The sequence below is a fragment of the Ictidomys tridecemlineatus genome, chromosome 3 (assembly GCF_052094955.1).
Source record: "Ictidomys tridecemlineatus isolate mIctTri1 chromosome 3, mIctTri1.hap1, whole genome shotgun sequence".
Classification (NCBI taxonomy): Eukaryota; Metazoa; Chordata; class Mammalia; order Rodentia; family Sciuridae; genus Ictidomys; species Ictidomys tridecemlineatus.
This window is the reverse complement of record NC_135479.1, coordinates 52130822-52152728: the sequence shown is the minus strand read 5'-3', so window position 1 is coordinate 52152728 and position 21907 is coordinate 52130822. Positions and strand designations below refer to the sequence as shown.

Sequence of the window (21907 nt, the reverse complement as noted above, 5' to 3'; positions counted from 1 at the left end):
ACCCCCCCTTATCCTGGAATGCGGCTCTAGGATTAGGCACCCCCATCCCAAGGAGCGGTCCAGAGCTCTGGACATTCCACAGGCGCCTCCGGGAGGGGTTCGTCCTTGTCAGGGCCTGTGCAGTTCCTCCCCATCAATCACTTTCTTGCGGCCCTCCTCCCGGTACTCTCCCCTGCTATCACCAGCACGTTATCAAAACAGGATTTTCTTTCTTCTTTTATTTTTAATATTAATAATCTCACACAAAAAAATCACCGAAAATAGGAATAGGGTTGGGAAGACCCCTCTGCCCCTGGGGCAGAGAGACAGTGCAGTGCGAGGGGGCGGGACTGTAAACCCCCCACCCCACCACAGCCCCAGCGGGGAGGGAAAAAAAAAACAAGAAAACAAAAAGAGAGCCCCAGAGAAGCTCGTCCTGGGGTGTCCCAGCCCCAGTGAGGTCCTGGGCTTGGGCTGTTTCACACTTAAAAAGAAAAGGGGGGGGGTGTGAAGGTGAAGGTCTTGTTTTAAAAATTGGCCGGGGCTGGGGAGGACGGGGTTCCTTTTCCTCATAGTTCTTTCTTTAAAACTTTTTAAATTTTTTATTTATTTATTTATTTATTTATTTTTTTACAAAATACCATTTCAGTTCCCACTTCTTCCCCTACAGTACAGGAGTCGCTCACCCTCAGGCGGGGTTGGGGTCAGGTCGGGAGTCGGGGACTGGTCCGAGAAAGTGCAGGACGTAGGGGAGGGGAGCTGGTTTGAGCACCATGAGAGCCCGGCTGGAGCCACGGACGGACGGGCGGGCGGAGACCGACGGGCCGAGCCCAGAGGACACACATTGGGGTGGGGGGAGAGCCCAGGGGCGGGCAGTCCCGGAGGGGCGGGTGGGATGGCTTGGGGGTAGCGGGAGGTTGGGTTTTCCCAAAAATGAATAAATAGAGGTGAGTGGGACTGTTATAAATTAAAAACCAAAAACAAACAAAAAAAATACAAATCATAACCAAGTGAATAAACAGACATGTACAGGGGGTCACAGCTAGCATTGGAAGTAAAAAAAAAAAAAAAAAAAAAAGGAGGTTCTGGGGGAGGGGTAAAGCCCATAGAAAGAATCTCATTAAAAACCTCGGCTGCCTTAACGTTTATGTACATACACGAGCCGCGTGCATCAGCGGGCGGGCGACTGGCAGGCGTGAGGGAACCCGTATGTGACCCCCGCCGCCGCCGGAGCCTGGTCCTTGTGTCTGTTGCTAGAAAGGCCAAAGTCGGTGAGGGGAGGCGCTGGTGGACAAGGGGCTGCCAGCCCCCTCCCCCGTCTCCCATTTTTTTTTCCTTTTTTCCTCATATTTGTTTTAAAAAAATTTTTTTTCTTAATAAATTAAGTGAGGGGAGCTGCCAATAGGGTGGAAGGGCTGGGCCCAACCCCCTTCCCGGCCAAAGGCGGGACCTAGGTCCAGCCCAGGCATGTGCTGGTGGCCCCGCGGCGCCCTACAGAGAGGCGGGCGGGCGAGCGGGGCATCCGGCTTCATCGCGACGAGCTGGTGGGGGCCTGCGGAGAGAAAAGCGGGCGGGGCTCAGCGGTTGACGCTAAGCGGTCCCCAGGCCACCCGCCTAAGTCTCCTCCTCAGCCCCTCATCCGCGCCCGCGCTCACCAGCGTGAAGGCGTCATAGGCCTGAGCCAGCTCCTCAGTGCGGTACTGCTCCAGCACCACAACGCCCTGTAGGCCCGCGCTGCGGCGGCGCGCACAGCCCTCGCAGTGCACCAGGTACGTGTTGCGGCTGCCGTTCTCACTCGTCACGAACAGGATGTTGAATACCTCCACCTGGTCGGGACAAACTGGCAGTCACAAAGAGGGCTGGCCACAGTGGACACCTCCTCAGGGGCAAATGAGAGGAAGAACACTTCACTCACATCGCACTCGTTGCAGTAGTAGGCGGGCTCGTCCTTGACTCGGCCCTGGTAAGCTATCTTCTTCCCTGCTCGCACCAGGCTCTCACGTTGCACCTGACAGTGCTTCATGGATTGCAGGAGGCAGAACCTTGGGAGGGGCCGGGAGGAAATGTTGAGGCCAGGCTGCAGTAGGGGCAGATGGGTTAAGAGCTCAGACAGCCCCATAGACTTCCCGTGGGGAGTCTTCCCTCTCCATGGCTGGGTCACCTGTCCTAAGCATCTGTCAGTTTAAATTTCAAAGGCCAGGGGATGTACCTCAGTGGTAGAATATTTGCCTAACCTAACCTGCTCCAGGGCCTCAATCCCCAGCTCCACAAAAAGAAAAGAAGAAAAGAAAGAAAAGAAAGGAAAGAAGTTTCAAATAGTTTTGCCTGTTTTATCTATTTAGAAAATGAAAGTCCTGAGACCAGAAACTTTGCCAGTCTCCCCAACACAGTAACACTGTAGGCACATGGTAGGCATGGACAGAGAAACAGATAAAGAGTAGAGTAACATCAGATACCAAGAACAAAGTCAGGGACTAGATAAGGTGGAGATGGGCTCCCACCCCAAACAGGGCCCTCACTTGATCATCTTGAACAAGTCGGGGTCGCTGATTTTGACAGTGCGCGCCACATTCCAGGACACATGAATCATGGGCACAATGGATTTGACGTTCTTCACCTCGTTCCACTCATATCGTTCCAGGGCCAGCTGGTACTGATAGGCTGCAGGTCAGAGGGAGTCACCACATATTCTCAAACAGCCCCCAGCCACCTAGGCCTGAGCCCCTTCCCTGGCAGATGGGCCACCCTCCATGCCCACTCCTTCCCAACAGAGCTCACACTCCATGGGCCCCACCCTCTCACCGGTGAGGGGCCCCACATTCCAGGCAATGTTGTTGCACCAGCCAGTGGCCTGCACCCAGTGCACAGTCCCTGCATTAATCCACACAAGGTCTCCGGGGCGCTGCACAAAGCGGTACACAGGGATATTGGAAGCGTAGAGGTCATCCAGAATTGGCCACCAGGAACCCGTCAAGTAGTCCACGCCATGCCTGCAATGTGGGCAGACAAAGGGTCAGGTCCTTAGGGGCCCAAAAATGGAAAGCAATGAGGTGACTAGAGAGGGGGCGGTGCACACCGGTCACAGAAGGCGCTTATGGTCTCCCAGTAGTGCTCGTGCACTGCGAACCATTCGCAGTCACCAGGACCAATGTTAATGTTGACTGAGCAGAAATTGTTGTTCTCTTGGTGGCCTGCAGAGGGAGACAGAGAATAGCATGATTGGCCTGACAGCAGCCCATGCTCCGCGCAACCCCGCCCTTTGCCTTTATTGGCTGACGACTGAGGGCCGCCACTACTCCCTCCTCTGGTACACTTGAACACAGTGAGCACCTGGAGTTCGACTGCCCGGGACTTTCATGTACAGCTGTACGGTATTCATGCCCAGGATGGTGTGGCCCACGTGGCTGAGCATGTTGCCTGTGGATGTTACCCGCATGAAGGCGGGCAGCTTCAGCAGCTCCTGCAGCTGGGGCTTCCACCTGCAGGGCGAAGGAGCAACCCAAATGAGAGGGTACCCTCCACACTGCTTTCCCAGCAGCGCTTCTGCCCCAGCTTTGCTGCCTCAACCCCACTGACCGTTTGGCATCAGATAGATCGATATTCGTGCCAAATTTGATGATGTGATGGTTCTTCGGGTCTGGTGCACTGCTGCTGGAGCAAGAGCATAGGTTGGTGGAAAGCACAGGGAACAGGAGCCATTCAGGGAGGAGACACAACAATGCCTTCCTTACCTAGGAGGGGTTCCTGTGGTGCTGTCTGGCTCTTCTGACTCCTCATCCTCACTCTCCTTCTCTTCCTGCTCAGCCAGAGGGGCAGGCATTCCTGGATCAGTGACCTTTCTGGATCCCTCCCACTACAGCCTCTGATCCCAGCATACCTCCTTCTACCCACGTTCCCCCATCACCTGTAATGACTCCTGGAAGGAGGAGGCCTGGTACTGTGCATACTTGGCAATGGTGGTGTGGGAACGAGAGCTCTCACAGGGCCAGATCTGTCGTGTGCCGGTCAGGTCCCAGTTCTCATCTGAGGGCTGCTGCACTTGTGTGCGCACTTCCACGGTGTGCTCGCCACTAGCCTCCACCAGCGTCTTGGTGGAGAAGAGGCCTAAGTCTGCAAGGAAGGGCAGAGCAGGGAGTGGGCAGGCAGAGGCAAAGGACAGGGACTGAAGACCCAACTCACCCTTTCCCTTCCTACCACCCAAGTCTCTGACAGGGTGGGCACAGGTTTGACAGAATTCAGTCCAAAGGAATGGACAAGAACCCAAGCCCCAAAGGAGGCTGACAGGGCTAGCCTCTCTCTGGATCCTCACCAACCCCAATCCTCCCACAGCTGCTCCAGGTCCTTAGCCCCTCAACCAGAGTCCTCAGCTCTGGATGTGACATGTGCACAGCACTTGGCACATAGCAGGTACTCAGTGAACAGCAGCTTAAATTATCATTGTGTCCAATTAAACATTTAGTCAAATGAAAGTCTGGTATGTGCTTCAAATAACTCAGTGGGGATAAGGGTATGGGTATAATGGATTGACCTTTGTATTTCCATGTTTCATATTTTTCACAATGAAAGGTTGAAAAGAGAATCCCAAACCACGGGTCTCTCGGGGTTGTCTACAATCTTTTTTTTTTTTTTTAACAGGGGAGGGGGAGTCAGTGCTGGGCAAGTGCTCTTTTCATTTAGCTATATCCCCAGCTCTCATTCTCAATCATGAAAAAAAAATTATAAGTGATTCTACATAGACCCTGAGATACATCCCCATCCCATTTGGTCACTGCTGGGGACAGATAAAACAGGAGAAAAGCCTGAAGTTGGCTGACACATCACTCAGTACTATTCAAATAGTCTCCATGTGACTGAGTAGGCAAACTCTATATTCATTGTCCTGATTCTCCAAGTTACGGGGATTTTCAAAGGGTTCCCCACACCCCAGATCCTTGTAGTCTTCCCCATACTTTCTGCACACCCCCATACTCACTGAGCCGCAGGGAGCCTGCCAGGCCCCGGATCACTGTGATGGGATTTCGGGGGTCTGTACAAAACTGCAGCAGCACTGGTGAGAAGGCATCCCGTTTGCTCTCCAGCTGAGAGATGACCAGGAACAGCTGGAGTCAGAGCCCTATCCCTAGGCTCTGAGCTCCCCAACTACCCTAACACTGTCCAAGAGGACAGATGGCTCACATACATAGATGCTGGGTGTAGGAGGGTTAAGTTTTTCCCGGGGCAGCTTCTCCTCAGTGTTGATCTTCGGTTTCACAGACTGGGCAGGGGAAAGGTAGGACTCTCGAAACTTCCCTTTTACCTTGGCATTCCTGTGGGAGGAAAACAGAAACATCAGGGTAATACGGGGAGGAGTCTATCCCTGGCCATGTTTGCAGCCTTGGGGTTAAGAGCACCCAACTCACTTGCTGGCACGCACGACATCAGCAGCACAGTGGCTAATGGTGAGGTCTGCCATGCGCAATCGCCGCTCTTCTACCTCAGAGGCTATGAAGGTCTCCTTGTCACCACTTTCTACCTTGATGAGCCGGATCTTCAGCTCCTTGGGGGGCCCCTCACTAAGTGAGCGCAACTTTAGCATGTCAGCACGACTGACACCTGGGGGCCCTGGAGCTTCCTCTCGAGTCTTCTTTCCAGGGACAGAGGCTGACGGGGGTGTGGGCTGGGCAGAGGGAGCAGGAGTTGGCGGAGGAACGGGAGCTGTGGGTGGCTTGGCCTTGGATGACCCACCAAGATCAGGACGGGCCTTCTCCCGACCCTGGATCTCCTCGCTCTGCAGGTCCAGGTTCCCTAGCACCCGGCGGCTCTTTTCTTTGGGGGTCTTGGTCTTGGCTTTGGCCCTCCCCTCACGGGGCCGCCGACCCACACTGTCCTTACAGGCTCTCCTGTGCCTACGATGCTCCTTCTGGTGCTCCTTCTGGTGTTCTTTCTGCCGCCGCTTGCCACTGCCTGGTCCTGTTGCAACCACAGCCACCACCCCACCACTTTCCTCCTTGGTCTGTGCAGAAGGCATCAGTCGCTCAGTTCCACTGTCCACTGGGTCTGCTGTGTCCACTGGGTTGATGGCACTCCGGCCCACCCGCTCCACAAGGGTCTCACAAGCCCGACTGATCTCTTCTAGCACCTCAGACTCAGAGCGAGCAGGGGGCAGTGGCAGGGGTGGGGGCGGCTGGGCAGGGGTCACCGGGCCGGGAGCTGGCTCTTCACCAGCCCTGCGTTCCCGGGCCCAGGGCCCGCCTGAGGTAGAGAACTGAGATGACGAGGAAGCGGAGGGCTGTGGGGAGCCCTGGGCGCTAGGGACCACTGAGGTGGGTGGCGGGGCAGTAGCACCTGATGGGGGACCAGGGGAATACTGAGTGGTGGGTAAGGGCCCAGGTCGGGTGGAAACAGCTGTTCCAGGCCCCCGATAACAGTACTTTTGTCCCTCCAGCACAGAAGCCAAGGATTTGAGCAAGCTGGCTGGGTTGGCTGGTGGGGGTGGTGGGGGCTGTGGCGGTTGTGGCTGGGGAGGTGGAGGGAACTTGGCTAGGGGCGGTGGTGGTGGCAGGGCTGGTGGTGGCTTCTTCTCCTCTTCCTGGGTGGTGGTGGTGGTGGTGGTGGTGGTGGTAGTGGTGGTGGTTGCAGCAGCTGTGGCAGCAGTGGTGGTTGGGACTGTGTCGCTGGGGAATGGAGGCTGTAGAGATGCAAAGGGTTCCTTCAGCGGGGGTGGGAGGACCACGCCTGCCTCCTGCTGCTGCTGCTCCTCCTCCTTTCTAATTGATTCATCCAGCATCTTCATGATGTTAGCCAGCCCATCGGGTAGAATCTTGAACTCAGCTGGCTCCTCAAACTGGTCCTCCAGCGGGGTTGGGGGAAAATCAAAGAGTCGTGGGCCTCTTGCAGGCAGCTCCCCAACCCCAGGAGGCACAGGCTGGGGGGCTTTACTCAGGGGGCCTGGGGGTGGCCCTGGCCCCACCTCGGGGGTCTTTGGGAAGGAGACCCTGGGCCGGGGGCTCTCCGAGCGCCTGAAGCTTCCTGAGGTATTTTGGTGGCAGGAGGAGGGAGGGGTTGGAGGCAGGGCAAGAGTCAGGGGTGCAATAGGTGGGTCCTGGGGGCTTAATGTTGGGCTGGGTGGCCGGGGAAGGGAGTCCATATTTCTGGCCAGATAAGGTGGGGGGAAGGGCACAGGCCCAGTAGGACTGCTGCTGTGGCTGCCATTGTTGCTGCTGCTGCTGCTACTGCTGGTGGTTGAGGGAGTGGGAGGGGTGTGAGAATCCTGAGTGCCCACAGAAAAGCGGGGGGCTGGAGGCCCCAAGAAGCCCTCTCGGTGGGGAAGTGGGGGAGGGCGAGGGGGCCCCTCAGCCCCAAAGAAGAGCTCTTCTAAGATCTCTCCATCCTCTCGGGCTGTCCTGCAAGCCTGGCCCTTCAGCCAGGCAGGGGGTGGGGGTGGGCGTAGGAGGCGGGGACAGGGGGGTGGAGGGGAAGAGGAGGGCCCAGGTGGCAGGGACAGGTGGGGAGTGGCAGCAGGAGCTGCCAAGAACGGTTTTCGACTGTTGTGTGCCGAGGACCCTAGGCGACCCTGGTGAGGGGAGACCTCCAGCGCAGGAGTTTGGTAATGGTCAGCGCCAGGCTGTAATATAGAATGGAGTGGTCAGAGTGATGCTCTGGCCACCTCATAAAAGCTTCACCCCATCTTCCACCACAGGTGATCACTCACAATGCCTGGGCTGGGCTCCACACCACGAAGACCGGTGTTGCTGCTGCTGCTGCTGCTGCTACTGCTGCTGCTGGTGGTACTGGGGAGGCCAGGGGGCCGGGAAGGGGCGTAAGGCACGCAGGCGGTAGTTGCTGCTGGTGAAACGCTGGAGTCCATCCGCGACCTCTGAACTCTGCTCTCTCTAAGGTCACTTCCGGGGGGACGGGTGGCAGGCAGGCAGCCATGGCTCTCTGCTCCTGGGGGGCGGGGGCTGGGGCCTGGGGGTGTGGCTGGGACCAGCCGGTGGCTGGGGGGGTGCGCAGTGTAGGCTGGAGCTGGGTATGGATATGGGTGAGGCAGTGAGTGCCGCTGTTCCTATGGGAGATACATAAGGATGCAGGATAAGTATAGAAGGTACTGAACTTATAGGTAAAAAGGCCTCAAGCAAGAAACCTGGGCTCACCTGACGCTCTGGGGGTGCTGAACTCTTGCGGTCGGGGCCCCAGGTATCTCCATGCAAGGTACTCCATAGCCCTGGCTTGGTCAGCTGAAATGGAGGGCTCGTAGCCAGGCCAGGCAGCGGGGGTGGTGGTGGTGGTGGTGGTGGTGGTGGTGGTAATGGTGGTGGAGGCAGTGGCAGCCCTGGGGGAAGGCCAGTCTAGAAGAAAAGAGTGTGTTGAGAATCTTACTCCTTGTTCCAGACCTGTGTACTCTCTGCCTGCTGGCCTACCTACAACCATACCTGTTCAGAACTGCAGCCTCTCCTGCGCTTGCCTCCAGGGCTGAGGCCCTCCTCCCCTGAGGGGCCTGAAAGTGCTGCAGGAGGAATAGGCTGCACTACTGGGGGTTCGGCAGCTCGCTTCACGGGGGGACCCCCTCGCTTGGCTCCATAGTTCCGCTTGTGCTGAGGACAAAATGAAGAGAGACAATGGCATGGGTGCAGGTCTAGCCCAGCCCTCTTCCCTAACCCACTTATGTTATATGTTATGTTATATCCCCATCCTCACCTCAAGGTGCAGCAAGTTCCACACTTGCTCCAGAGGAGGAAGGATCTTGGCTCTGTGCTGGCAGGAGCCAGCATGAAAGTTCCAGAGCTGAGCCTGAGGGGTCAAAGGGCAGAAGAAGGCATAAGGTGGGGGCACTGAGACAGAAGGCACATTCTTAGCCAGCTAGGTCCTGCTTCATCCCACCTGCTGTAGTCGCCCAATGCGGGGCCCCAGCTCAGAGAAGCTTCCTCCATATCGAAGGGCGCTGTGGTAGCAGCGTATAGCCTCCTCACTGTCATGTTCTGACTCGTACAGCTGCCCAAGCTGTTCCCACAGTCCTGGCTGGGCTGGCTCCCGGAGCAATGCCTGCACACATCCATGCAAGGATTCCAGCTTTCCATGGAGGGGTCTTGGGGTGGGTGTCCTAAAGAATAGAAGGGATTCAGAAAGGTTAGGCTTCAGGGAAATATTTCAAGGCCCCAGTCTTTACTTCCCATTTCAGAACTTTTGAATCCCCCACTCACCCTGGAGCATAGTATGGTTTGTTGGGATGTCCAGAGCTACTGCCATGCGAAGTGGGTAGGGGAGCAGGGAGTGGGGGTTGCCCGATGCTGGCTGAGCATCTGGAAAGAGAAGGGTTATATTATATACCACAAGAAGGAATAAGAGCACTGAAAATAGTACTGAGGCCCATGAAATGATAGAAACCATACAGAATGATTCAGAGATTGAGGGGTAGAGAAGATAGAAAGAAGAGTGCTGGAAGACACAGTTCAAGTGCTTACCTGCCTCCAGGCAGCCATGCGCCTCGAGGAGGGGGATGGGGCGGGCAGGAGCTCCAGGCCCCAGCACAGCTCAAGCCCCCAAGGGCAAAGGCTTCCCGTGCAGTGCGGGCCCCTGGAGGGTCCACTGCCCGATGCATCCAGCCTAAGTAGGGGATAAGATTGTGTTCTTACTGGAGGCAAAAGCAGAGCTGCCAGTGTACACCCAGCCAACCCAGGCCCAGTTTTTCCCTTACCAGGTCAGCAGTGGCCCCAGGAGCCCTGGAGATCGGGCACGGCCCCCTGCCCCAGCTCTCTGGGAAGCTGGGAGGATGGACCGGCTCCAGCCGCTCTGACAAGAGTGCCCACTGTACCCAGATGGCAGCCACTAGCCTTTCACAGCCAATTCTACAGAAAGAGGCAAAAAGAGTGCAGTGAGCTGGCCAGCACACAGGCCCAGGGGTTGGGTTGGAATGCTTGTAGCACCCCCAGGTCTGCTTTTTTGTGCAGGAAGTCTGAGGGGAGATCTACAGGGCCTAAGGGTCCCTGAAGTCCTGAAAAGTAGTGTCACTATAAGTTCAGAGTGACAGGGAGCCAACTGTGGGGCGACTGTGTGGTTGCACTACCTACTAGGTTTCAGCTCCAGGGACATGCCTGCTGACCCACAAACCCCGCAACGTTGCTGCTGCTTACCCGGCCTCGGCGGGAGCGTCCTCTTACGCGTCGGCGAGCTTCAGAGATCTGGCCAATCACAGGACTTCCTCTTTCCCCGGAAAGCCAATCATCACCCGTGTCTCCGCCTCAGTAACAGCCCGGCTGGAACCAATGGGAGCAAGGTTAGCCCGGCAGGCAGCGCCTGGGGAGGAGGGGCGGAGGAGCCGGTCAGACGGGATCGGCCTGGGGTGACCCCGATGTGACCCCTCGGCTCCCACCAAGGGTCCCATCTCGGATGTGATACCCGGGGTAGTAGGGCAATAGCTACAAGCAGGTGGGCAAAGCACAACAGGCACGGGTGAGGACGGTGAGTCGCACACTTGGGCAGGCATGGCATTACCGGCGAGTCTCACGCACCCACGGAACTATTCGTGGTCTCTGCCACCCCAGGACCGATGGGGTGCAGATGGATCCAGAACGCAAAGACATCTCTTCCCATTCTCATTTTGCCTCACCTAGTGACTGAGCCAACCACCCTCAGCCCCTCTTTGAACTGCTTAGGGCTAGCCAGCTGTGCCAACTAAGACACCCAAACCCATCCGTGCCGCTAAGAGCACTCCACTCCCAAGGCCTGACACAGTCCCAAACAACAGTCAAGTCTCCAACCTCATACCAATTCCTTTGGCTCCTCCACTTCCCCAGGCTCTCTGGGTCTTCAATACCAACCGACCCCCCAAGCCAGACACCCCCCACACACACCGCTTTAACACCAACTTCTGAGAAGTTGCGCACCGTGGTCCCGAGTGGCCCCTCTCGCGTGGCTCCGGTATCCTGTATGCCCTTTCCCCGCCGGGGCCACGCGGTTCCCCACGGCCCACGTGGCCCCCACCCCCCCGAGGGAGGGGGGATTTCGGGGGTTGCCCGTGACGTGGCTACTTGCGCAGCGGAAGCGGAGTGTGTAAGTGTACTGAGGGGGGGGGTGTCCTTCGGGAGGGATGAGGCGGGGCCCGACGAGCAGTGACATCACCCTTGTCCCACTCTCACCGCCTACTCCCTTAAAGAACCCAGAACCCGTTTTACTTCCTCCCTCACGCGCCCCCCCCCCTGCCCTCGATGCTGGCGTGACCCACAGTAGACACAGCACTCCCCTCTCCTGGGTACCTTCCCTTTAGCCTCAGCTCTTCCTTCTTGCTCTCTGAACCCAGGAACTAAGTCCCCGCGCCTACCCCACATTCTCCCAGGTAGGAAGCCGGCTGTGCTCCCAGGATCGGTCCATTGAGAGTCTAGAGTACAAAGAGCTGTGAGAGCTGAGAGTCGAGTACAAAGCGGCGGGGGCGGGGCTAGCGCTCCAGCTGGAGCCAGAGCCGAGCAGGAAGCTGGGGGAGAGAATGTGGCGAGGGGCTGGGGGCGGCTGGAAAGTTCGCCTTTGCGTTAAAGTTCTGAGCTGTGGGGAAATTTCCACCAAGCCCACAAGGGCAGAAGGGTTTCTGGTGAAAACAGCCCTCCCTCCCGCAGAGGCAAGGTCGACTGTTGCAGGGAAGCACTCTGTCAGGGTGCGCCACACTGCGGCCAACCCTGGTGAGTGCCTGCGCCCCAAGGACCCTCGGAGTTTGTCAGAATTCTCCACTCCAGAGGCAAGTAAACACTTCACTGTGGCCGAGCAGAGCCCAAGCTGGCTGCCCCCACCCAAGTCCTGCAGGGACCCATGGAGTAGACGTGGGCAAATGGGGACCTGGGACACAAGATACCAGAAGCAGATCTCTGCTAGGGAAGTGGTGCCCAGGGCGCTACCAGTTACCAGGAAATGAAGCTTCCCCTTCTGCGATGATGACACTTCCCCTCTGCCACTTCCCCTTTCCCACGGGGAACTGACTCAGCTTTCCCTAAACTAGCGAGTTCTGTCCCTCCAGCCCCTGATCTTCAACCTTTATTCACAAACCCTTACACAGGCACCTGGGACTATAGAGCACACACTTAAGGACAAAACTTCCTATATACTAGTCACATTCACTTTGCCAGCCACCTCGGATCCTGGTTCCCACCCAGGACCCAGAAGCCTAACTCCCACCCACCCCCTCCCCCATAGCCCTCCCTCAGGGTCTGATTCAGGCTTGGGGTGGCAGAGCGTGAGTCACCCAGAAAACCTTCTTCCCTAGTTCCCACTGACTCAGCCCCCGCCTCCCCGAACTCACACAGACACACAGTCAGAGACAGACACAACTCCTCAGCCCACACACTGCTCACCACTGGTCCGGTGGAATTTCCCCTCTAGTCTCTCTCATGACAACCCCTCCCCGCGTCGGGCAGCCCCGTCGCCGCATTCACACCTGTTCCCCGGCGGTCGGGTCGCAGTACACTCTCACCTCCACTTTCGCTTCGGAGTAAGAACAGCCCTCCCCGACTCCCAGTGTCCATACTAACCAAAGGGAGAGGACAACCACTGACAGGCGCAAAGACAAGACACCCACAGACTTCTTGAAGACAGACAAGAGGTAGACGCGCATGGCCAGAGCCAGGTTGGGAGGACGACACTTCGGAGACAGACATTCCAGCCTCTCCCAACCCGGCCCACAATCCCCAGAGTCAGCGGCTCTGAAGGGGTTAATTCCACTCCTGCAGAGACCACGCCCTCTCCATCCGGGCACTCCCGGCAAAGCCCAGCTCCTCCCCCTCCATCCGGGCTCTGGACTCCGGGACTTTGACCGACCCCCTCCTGGTAGAGCCCCAAGAGAGAACCACTCCATCAATCACACCCACTTAACTCTCTCTGGGCTTAAGGTGGAGGAGCCCCTCCGCGCGGCGCCCGAGCCGTACGGACGCATGGTCAGAGACCTGCCGTGCCCATGCAGACTCAGTACCGCCAAGGACTAGACCCTGCAAATGGGGTTTTTACCGAGCAGATAGCAGACTGCAGGAGCCCAAGGTGGGGTTGGTCCAGGACCCCGCTGCATCCCGCTCCCGGTCTATTCTACCTGGTGGAAGCGAGGAGTTAGAGACTCGCTTCCTACCTGGGAGAGGGGGGAGGCGTTGGGGAGGGCCGCCAGCGGAGACTACGCTGTGACTCAGCCACCCGGGCAGACCGCCCGCCCGGGATTCCCTTCCCCAGCCTTCCCCCGCCGCCGGCCCCTCCCCGCCTCCCATCAAGGAGTGACACTGCTGGCCCTGGCCCGCTATGTGTCACTGCGGGCCTTGTGTCTGCTTCTGACTGGGCGCTGTGTTCACCAATCTGTCTGACAAGGTCGGCAGTGAGTCCCGGTGTCTGTCTCCGCGTGCACCTGCATATCTGCTCATCTTGTCTCCTCAGTGCCTGTGTCTGACGCGTTCCTGTCATTATCCCTGTCTACATGACTCCGCAGGGCTGTCTCTGTCTGTGTGTCTGCCTGGCTCCTGTCTCGGTCTTTTGTCTGGGTCTGCCTCTGCATCACTCGGGTGATCACGTGTGTCTCTGCACATGCCCTTCTGTGCTTGCCTTCATGTTCCTGAACAGAGTCAGGGAAACACTGGAGCAGGCTTACCCTACTGACTCCACGCCTCACTCCCCTGAATCCTGACGTCTTGCAGAATCAGCGATCCTTCTGTGAGTCAATTACTTGGGGGTCTGTCTGCTTTCAATCAAGTTCTGTCCCATTTCTTAACATCCTTGCTTATCCTCACAGCTCCCTGAAGCTCCTATTATGACAATAATTGCGGCATTCATTGACTACTTATTAGATGCCAGGCACTGTTAAGCATTTTACATACTTTTTTTAAACTCTTCCCCAAAACTTTACTATTGGAAGCACTCTGATTATCCCATTTTGTACATGAGGAAATTGAGGCTCAAAGAAGTTAGGTAACTTGACCAAGGTCATTCTGCAAGTGACTGGGACAGCTGCTTTCCAGAGCAACATTCTTGCCACTCTTCTATGCTGCCTCTGTCTTATTCCTTCTCCCTTGGTCTTATCCTCACAGGCCATGTCTGAGCCAACCTCCCTCTCAGCTTCACCCTCTGTTATCATCCAAAATGTCTCATGTGCTCCAGAGAAGGTTTGGGTAGGAGGATGTGCAGCAGATCTCAAAAGCCGTAGGTTTCTTGGCAATGAAGCTCATTCAGTTAACACATTCATTCAACACAAATCCACAGAGGCACCCCAATGTGCAAACCGCCATACTAAACAGTGAGAGATACATAAAAGAAAACAGTCCCACTCAAGAAACTCAAGTGAGTAATGGGGAAGAGCAACACACACTCATGAAACTTAAGTCCCTGGCTTAGACAAGATCTCTTTCTCCTATAAAGGAAAAGGGAATATAGCCGAGCCTCAGACAGAACTGGGAGAAGGAAGGAGGGAAACAAAATGAGGATTAGGACTTTAGGTGTGGGGAGCAAATGCATGGGACAGAAAGGGATTTGGAAGGAAAGATGAGATGCTAAGATCGCCATGACAATAGTGTTGGGGCAGTGATCTCCAATATCTCTCCACTTCAATTTCTAACATCCTTCATAAGCCAAGTTATCAACAACTCTTACAGGAGTAAAGCCCTCTCCCTCCGAAGAATTCTTCTTCCATGGTATCTGACATCTACTTTCAACTTACAAATCCTAGCTTAATTCAATCAGCAACTGAGTTGCTGAGTTGGCATGGGGTAGAAGATTTTTTTGGTGGTAGTAGAGAGGTTGGTGAAGTGCAGGGTTGAACCATTCATAGGAGACAAGGGGAGCTTCATAAACCAGGAGGGCTGAACCACTCAAGCACTACAAGGTGGGGGGAAGCTCAGAGTTGGACTAGACCATTCTGAGGAGTTGGCATGATCCAGATAATTTTTAAACATGGGGTGCAGGGCTGGACTTGGGGCACACTCAAGGGAATGGACTTACCAGATGGAGTTTGGTGTGCCCTGTCTCATTAGAACAGTGCCCCAGCAGTGGGGTGCAGCAGACCACAGTGGAGTGGGTAGTATTATGGGGCTGGCATGGTGCCTGGGGGGAACCTAAAAGAAAAAAAGTCATTTAGAAGTGGGGTTCTCCCAGACTGAAAGGTTTCTCTGTGCTCCCTATCCCCCTTCACTGAGGAGAAACCTGGCTCTAGTGGTCAGATGAGATGGAAGAATTGGTTTCCATGGCAACCAGAAAAAGCCATCCCCAAAGTGATCCTCAACCTTCCCTTTGAGGAGGCATCCTGACCAGATGATAAGGAGGCATGCTATGGAATGTAAGTCTACAATTGGGCACCAACTGACTGGACCCCCCTGCTGACTCTCTAGCCTCAGAGTAGTTTCATCTGCCCCTGACAGCAGTACCAAGGCCAGACTCAGTTCTGGACCCAAGGCATGCAGACTTTCTTCCTCCCAAAGGTTCCACTCTCCTTATCAAGACACCAAACAGTCAACCCCACCCTCTGGACTCTGCCCCCTCCCCTTCCCCTAGGCGGGTGCAGGCAGGTCTTGGCGAGCAGCACAGGTGGCCAGACTAGATGAACGGGCCCAACAGGGAGAAGCCTTCCTCCTCTGTAAGAGCTATGACTCTGGGCCTGAGCCTGGAAGTGGCCTCTGCTGCAAGCCCCCCTCCATCCTACCCCCAAGGACATATCCTGTTTCCCCATCACCTCCTTCCTCTGTGTGGCCCAAGAAGGTGACAGAGGCCCATCCCTTCCCTTCCAACCCTCAGAAAAAAAGAAGTAGGTATTTTAACCTAAGACCAGGGCCAGGAACCAGGTGTCCATCCAGGGGTCAGAACTCAGTTAACCCTCAACTCAGACTCACTCCTCAGGGGCTTACGTGTTCTGTTCCCCTCTTCAGTTTTCAGCCCCTACAGACCCAGACATTTGGTTGGACTCCCAGTCTAGTCTCTCCATTCCCTGGTCTTCCAGCCTCCATCCTTCCCCCTGCCCTAGAGACTCAGGCCTGTGGCCCCCAGCCTCCATGATGCAATGTGCTGCAAGTCTCCATGGCTGCTGATGACACTGCCCCCAGGGAAGTGTTATTTCTGACCCAAGCAAGGCCCCTCATTCAGCCAGGGCAGTGGTCAGCTGCAGGCTGGGAAAACAAGGCAAGTAAGGTCCTTCTGTTGGAAAATGGAACTTGAAGCTAGAACCCTCCAGAACAGTGAGACTCAGAATACAGCACTAGGGAGTGTATGTGTACAGTTGACAGCCTTTGTACATGTGGTTGTGTAGTGGGGAGGGAGCATATGGGTCTAGCCTAGAGAGGGAAGTGAGGAGGACAGACTGAGATGAGGAGTGAGGGGCAGCCAAGGTAATCAGATGGGTGTGTAAGGGGCATCTGGACACCAGAGTGGGGGAGGGGCCAAAACCATTTAAAGGGCCAACCCCAGAGCTCTAATCCCTCACCAGCCCTGGCCCCAAGCTGGAGGCTGTAATTCATCTGTCCAACAGCTGGGGTGGGTGGGTGTGGGGGGGGCATGTGAACAGGAAGGGGGATCTGGAGGAGGGGCTGGGGCTTTCTTGTGCACAGAACCAAACAACAAAAGGGGAGCTGAAGGGCCAGTTCCAAAGTACCCAGGCCAGGCTGCTGACCTGTAGACCTGCTGGTGTCCCCTACCTGATGGCCAACAGATTCCATAGTTTAGACTCAAGGATTCTTGGCCAAGGAACACATGGATCCAAAAGTGGGGTCCTGACTAAGCACCCCCCAGGCAGGCTGTCACCTCTCCTTGTATCTTCTAGCACAGCACCATCCCAGACCTGGCAGGCCCTGCAACAGACAGCCTCAAATGCCCTGTTCACCAGCCAAGCCTCCCCAGACAGGCCCTGCCGGCTCCCCCTCCTGCCGGCACAGGGTGGCATCGGCCACACCAAGGCTGTCCCTTTAAATCATTACCACCCCGGATTGTGTGGACAAACCAAGGGCCCTGCCCCCCAGACAGGCGCCTAGACCCCCCCCCCCACACACACACACACACATCCCCAGAAATGTGAGGGCCATTTAAAGGGACAACACAGAGGCATCTTGGTCTCTAACGGCTCCTCTTCTCCACCCCATACACACTCACCTCCCCTTTTCCCAGCAACACACAACCCCTGCCCCTCCATAGGGCCCCCCAAATTCCGGTTCTCTCCCCATCCCTAGAGACATTTAGAAAGAGAAAGGGGGCGGGGGGGGGGCAGAGAACTGGGGGGGGAAGAAAAGGACAGGACTACCTCCTCCCCCAGGGCCCCAGGGAATAGGTCTGAAGGGAAGAGCCCAGAGAAACAGCAAGATAGAGCCTGGAAAGGTGCCTCGGGCAGACCTGGGGAGCACAGGCTGAGCAAGAGGAAGGGAGTCAGGCTGCACGAGACCGAGACCGCGACCGCGGTTGGTGCGGCCAGCAGGCGACAAGCCCAAGTGGGGGAGATGGAACCGGAGGGCTAGGGAAAGAAGGCCGAGGAAATCGGGGAGACGGAAGGGGGAAAGGGGTCATCCAGGAGGGTGTGGAGGAAAATCAGAGGCGGGGAGGGCGATCCTGGCCAGGGTTACCTGCTGGGTGTCTGTCCCCCGGCGGTGCCCCCAGAGTCCGGGTAGGGAGGGGGGAAGCAGCAGGGAGGGGAGTGGGGGCTGGGGGGGCGGGGGAGACGGTCCCTCCTCTGCCTCCTGGGCCTGCCCCGGCGCTTGCAGCCTCTGCCTCCCTCCCTCCTCCTCCCCGTCCCTGAGTCCCGGAGTCAAACAAAGAACTGTAGCAGGCTCTCCCCAACCCCCTCCCTCCCTCCTCCTCCTCCTCCTCCTCCTCCTCCTCCTCCTCCACCTCCTCCCCTCCCTCCCTCCCCACCAGCAGGCTCCCTCCTCCTCCCTTCCGGTCTCTTCCTTTAACTACCAGCACCCCCAGCCCCCAGCACAAGTCTCTCTCCACCCACCCACCCCAACCTTTTACACACCCCTCAGCCTAGCCCAGTCCCTGCTAGGGAAACTGTGGAGTCCCTTTGCAAAATGAAAAGCTCCAGATAACAACATGGGGGGTGGGGGGGGATTGGGGTCTTGCTTCAAAATCACCAACCACAGCACGATTATTTTATTTTCACAGTCAAAGGAATAGTCTTAGCTATTTCTTCTCCCAAAGGGGAAAAAAATTATAATACTAAAGAAAGAATACATGTCTTACTAAAGCCCTCATCAAATAAAGTGCACAGAACAGGCAAAGCAAATCCCCAGCACAGCACCCCACCCCATCACACACACACACACACACACACACACACACACACACACGATTACACAAACTCTCCACTCCTCCCTAACTCCTAAGGTCATGGCTAGTTTAGAGAAGGCCCACCAAATATAATAAAAATAACAACACTATTTAATAATAAGTATTTCATAACAAGCATTCATTCAATGTTCATTTGGAGCCAGGCACTATGCTAAGTGCTTTGTATAAATTATCTTTTCCCTCCCATCTGCCTGGGAGGTGGGTATTAATATTTAAATTTCCTAGATTAAGAATTTGGGGCTCTGGTAGGTTGTGACCTTTCCAAGTCTCAATGGCCACTAAGAATTGGGATTAGAATCCAGGTCTGTCCTAAGAGTCCAAACTCTAAGGCACATGGAAACAAATACTTATTTTTTTCCAATACCACCACCAAACCCAGGACTTAACAGAGAAGGGCAGCCATAGTTATAACTAAGTCCCTCTTCTCCAAGTGGGATGCCTCAAAACTGATCCATCTGCCTTACAAAGAATAAAAACCTATTTTTGACCGTTTCTCAGTTTGGGGAGTGTATTGAGCCATCGGTTAAGGGGACGTCAGAGATGAGCTGGTGTGTATCCCCACACACACAACTCTTCTCCTAGGAGCAGATGTCTTGCAACCACTCCCACTTCAACTCTAGACAGGGAAGGGGGCAATAGGAATCTGGGCCATGCAGCAGGTGGAAAAGTATGAAGGCTTGTAGGAAGCTCTTTCAAGGAGGGAGGGACCCGGAGAGGAAACTCTCTGGTGTCAATCTAGGGGAAAGTGACCCAAGATTCTCTCAGTCCAGCCTAGGGGCAAAGTCTTTCAACTACACCACACCCGTGCCCCTCCCCCTCATAAAACTCCATGCCAGGGTTTCCCACCTGCAGAATGCTAAGGCCAGGGGAAAGGAGAGGGGAAAGAGATGGCATGGGACCGGGATTGGATTCAGGTTAGAGGTGGGAGGGTATGGAAGGGGGAAGAGGCCTCATTGCCTGGCAACCATCCCGGGGCACGTGCACTGGTGACATCATCCTAGGCCACCTCTAACACAGACCTTTGACCCCTATGGGGGTGGTGGGGTGGCGCTGACTAAGCTTCCTGGGAAAAAGCTTTAGGAATTCTGGGAACCCGAAAAGCCGACTAAGAACCCAGGCGTTCTGCCCTTATCTCTTTTGGCCCCAATACGACTCCAATCCTAGGGATTTGGGCTTCTCGCTTGCCTCCTCTTCTCCGCCTCCAGCCCTGACCTCCCAACCCACATTTCTGACGGGAGTCACGACACGCCCCTCGGATACTGTGCCTTCTCACTCCAGGGCGAGATCTCTGGTGGGGGCAGGAGGCGGGGGACGAAGCGCCTGGTCCCACGGGGCTCCGTCTCCTATCTGCGGGATCCCATGTGCCCCAGCCGGTCGGAATCTGTCTGGGTCCCTAACTCTCCCTCCCCTCCCGTACAGTTCCAGGGCGGAGTCAGTGGAGTTGAAATCAGGACACGGCGAGAGGAAGAGTTATATAACCCTGGGAAGCAGAAAAGGACGAGTGGATATGGGGACAGACAGTTCGAAAGGGGCCAAGAGAGGTGCAAAGAACACTAGGGAGGGTGAAGAGGAAACGTTAGGGATTGGAAGGGGTTTGGGGCACATCAAAGAGCAGGAATTCACGCGAAGGGGCGTGACGGCTTGAGAAGCGTCTCCTGGGTCGTACGGGGTTTCCCGCAGCGCCCTCCCTCGCCAACAACAGCTGGCCCGGGGAGGCAAAGCCTCTGGAAGGGGCGCTGTACATGCTCCTTTTCTTTTGGGGAGGCAACCTAAGCCAGAGCCCGGGAAGGCAGCGACTCAGCATGTGGGGCCGGAAACCACAGCTCCGCCCAGCCCACCTGGGAGTGTGGGGCGCCAGCTGGTGGTGGGGGGGGTAGTGGGAAACAGGTAGCTGGCCCTCCGATGCGAAGATAGGCATTAACAGTGGAGACCCGGCAAATGAGTGCAGGCCGACTCAAACGTCTGGGTCAGAAGGAACTGAAGAGAGTACCACGGACCACTTTGCAAACACTCAAAACCAGTAGGAGGGGGAGTGCCCGACTCCCGCGCAGGCGCAAGGGGGTGTTCGGGCGCGTGAGGCGGAGGAAGGGGTGGGCGCGAGCGTGTGGGAGTGCACGTGCAGATCCTAAGCAGCTGCCTCCTCCCTTCCACCACCTTTTCCCCCTCTCCCTCTTCCGGTCGTTCCATAATGCCCGCTCCCCATTGGCTTCTAGAGCCGTGACGTCAACCACGTCCATGCAGCGGATTGGGCAGAGAGAGTTCGGGAATCTGACTGCAGAGTCTCGCTCTCCAGTTACTCTGGCAACAGGGCAAGCAATCTCGGGAAGGGACTGGGAGCCGAATTAAGATCTGTGACTAGGGTTCCGCCTCCCTCCCTTAAACCACCTAGTCCATTTCTGCCGCGCCGCATCTGGCAGCTTCCCTTCTTTCTTCCCAGGGTTCTCCGTGCCCGGGAACTAGACATTCTGCCCTCGACTTTCCTCACAGTCTCCCTGCTCTCTTCAGCCCCCACCCCAAGACACAGCTACACGCCACAGCAGACAGGAAAGCGAATGGCCTTGCTTAATAACCAATCCGCGTACCCCTCCCCACCCCACTAAATCAGTTTCAACCAGGCTGAAACAGAGTCCCCCGCTCCCTCCCCACTCTAAGCCCAGTGCTCTCCCACACATAATTTCCTGTGGGGGGTCCTAGATGACAGGAAGTCTCAGCCCATCTTTCCCTCAGGCCGAGGCGGGGGGCTTCAGTGCTTTCAGGGTCACATCCTCCACCTGCATGCCCTTCAGTTCTGGACTTCTGTGTCTCGTCCTCGCCATCTCGTGGCTATGCTGCAAAGGTTCGGCACTGAGATGGGCCCGAGCCGGGAGAGGGCTAGGGAACCGAAGACCGCAGAGTAGGGGCAGGACGCGGGGCGGCGGGAGGGGGGGGGTAGGGGAGTGTGAAAGGAGGTTCACCGGAGTGGGGGGAAGGCTACCGCTGGGGCTCTCTGGGTTCCTGGTAGGAAGGTGAGGGCCGCGACTATATACCCCACCTGTGGGAAGAACTGGAGGTCCACATCTGACCTCAATAGGCCATCGCATTGACCTGACTGCAAACTCTGCCCTTTAGTTTAGCCCTTCAATTACGACTGCCGCGCCCCACCCTAGTATCAGGAAGGGGAAATCCCAGCCCAAGGGGAGACTGGAAATCCTTTCTGGCTCGTCTTGACATCTGGAACCCAAGATATCCGCCTCCCAGTTCTTCCCCCACCCGCCTCACTCTTTTCAGGGGAACCCGGATGTACTGCACCCCGGTGGTCTTCCCAGAGCCTTTTCAGAGACTCAAACGTCCATCCCAAGCTCTAACCCTCCCGCGATTCTCACGTCCCGCCCACCTCGTACAGAGACGGTTTCCCTCTTTCCAGACGCCCTCGCAGTTCCTCGTTACCTGGTTCTGGGGGGTCCCAGGTGTTTAGGGTCCCCAAGGTCTCCCGAGGGTCGAGCGGGCCCCCCCTCTCCCAGGCCGGGGCTGGGGGGGCCGCTCCGCCCGGTGGCGCAGTTGGATTTTCCAACACAAACACTCGTACCCCCCCTCCCCAGCCCCGCCCCCTTCTTGTGGTCCCGCCCCTCCTTGCGCTGAAGTCCTTCTCTTCGGCTTCGCCCCGCCTTCAGCGGGCCCGGCTCGCCCAACGCCAGTG

At 56.5% G+C, this 21907-nt stretch overlaps 1 protein-coding gene across 18 annotated transcripts; it reads right to left on the bottom strand.

The window, feature by feature from the left end:
- Positions 1–203: 203 nt before the first annotated feature.
- On the bottom strand, positions 204–21809 carry Kdm6b (lysine demethylase 6B). 18 transcript variants are annotated; one of them, XM_078042839.1, is made up of 24 exons: positions 21658–21809; positions 14908–15020; positions 10089–10251; positions 9653–9803; positions 9420–9561; positions 9159–9257; positions 8839–9058; positions 8656–8748; positions 8391–8552; positions 8112–8306; positions 7670–8023; positions 5379–7582; positions 5159–5285; positions 4952–5057; positions 3884–4089; positions 3711–3775; positions 3556–3630; positions 3310–3458; positions 3056–3170; positions 2782–2969; positions 2499–2640; positions 1895–2021; positions 1635–1805; positions 204–1531 (listed from the first exon to the last, which is right to left on the bottom strand). In XM_078042839.1, the coding sequence occupies exons 5-24, from the start codon at positions 9554–9556 to the stop codon at positions 1508–1510; spliced, it is 4959 nt and encodes a 1652-aa protein (XP_077898965.1). In that variant the 5' UTR covers positions 9557–9561; positions 9653–9803; positions 10089–10251; positions 14908–15020; positions 21658–21809; the 3' UTR covers positions 204–1507. The 18 variants fall into 18 exon arrangements, 16 of the variants coding, with proteins under 16 accessions (XP_077898965.1, XP_040125330.2, XP_077898961.1 ...); XM_040269396.2 differs by having other exon boundaries at positions 10089–10211; XM_078042835.1 differs by lacking the exon at positions 21658–21809 and adding an exon at positions 19456–19662 and having other exon boundaries at positions 10089–10211.
- Between the last annotated feature and the right edge of the window lie 98 nt (positions 21810–21907).

Coding starts and splice junctions, on each gene's coding strand:
- Kdm6b (XM_078042839.1), bottom strand. CDS start 9,556: ATGCATCGGGCAGTGGACCCTCCAGGGGCCCGCACTGCACGGGAAGCC. Junction 4,090..4,951: donor GGCAGGCTCCCTGCGGCTCA/GTGAGTATGGGG, acceptor CCTTCCTTGCAG/ACTTAGGCCTCTTCTCCACC. Junction 3,776..3,883: donor CCTTCCAGGAGTCATTACAG/GTGATGGGGGAA, acceptor CTGGCTGAGCAG/GAAGAGAAGGAGAGTGAGGA.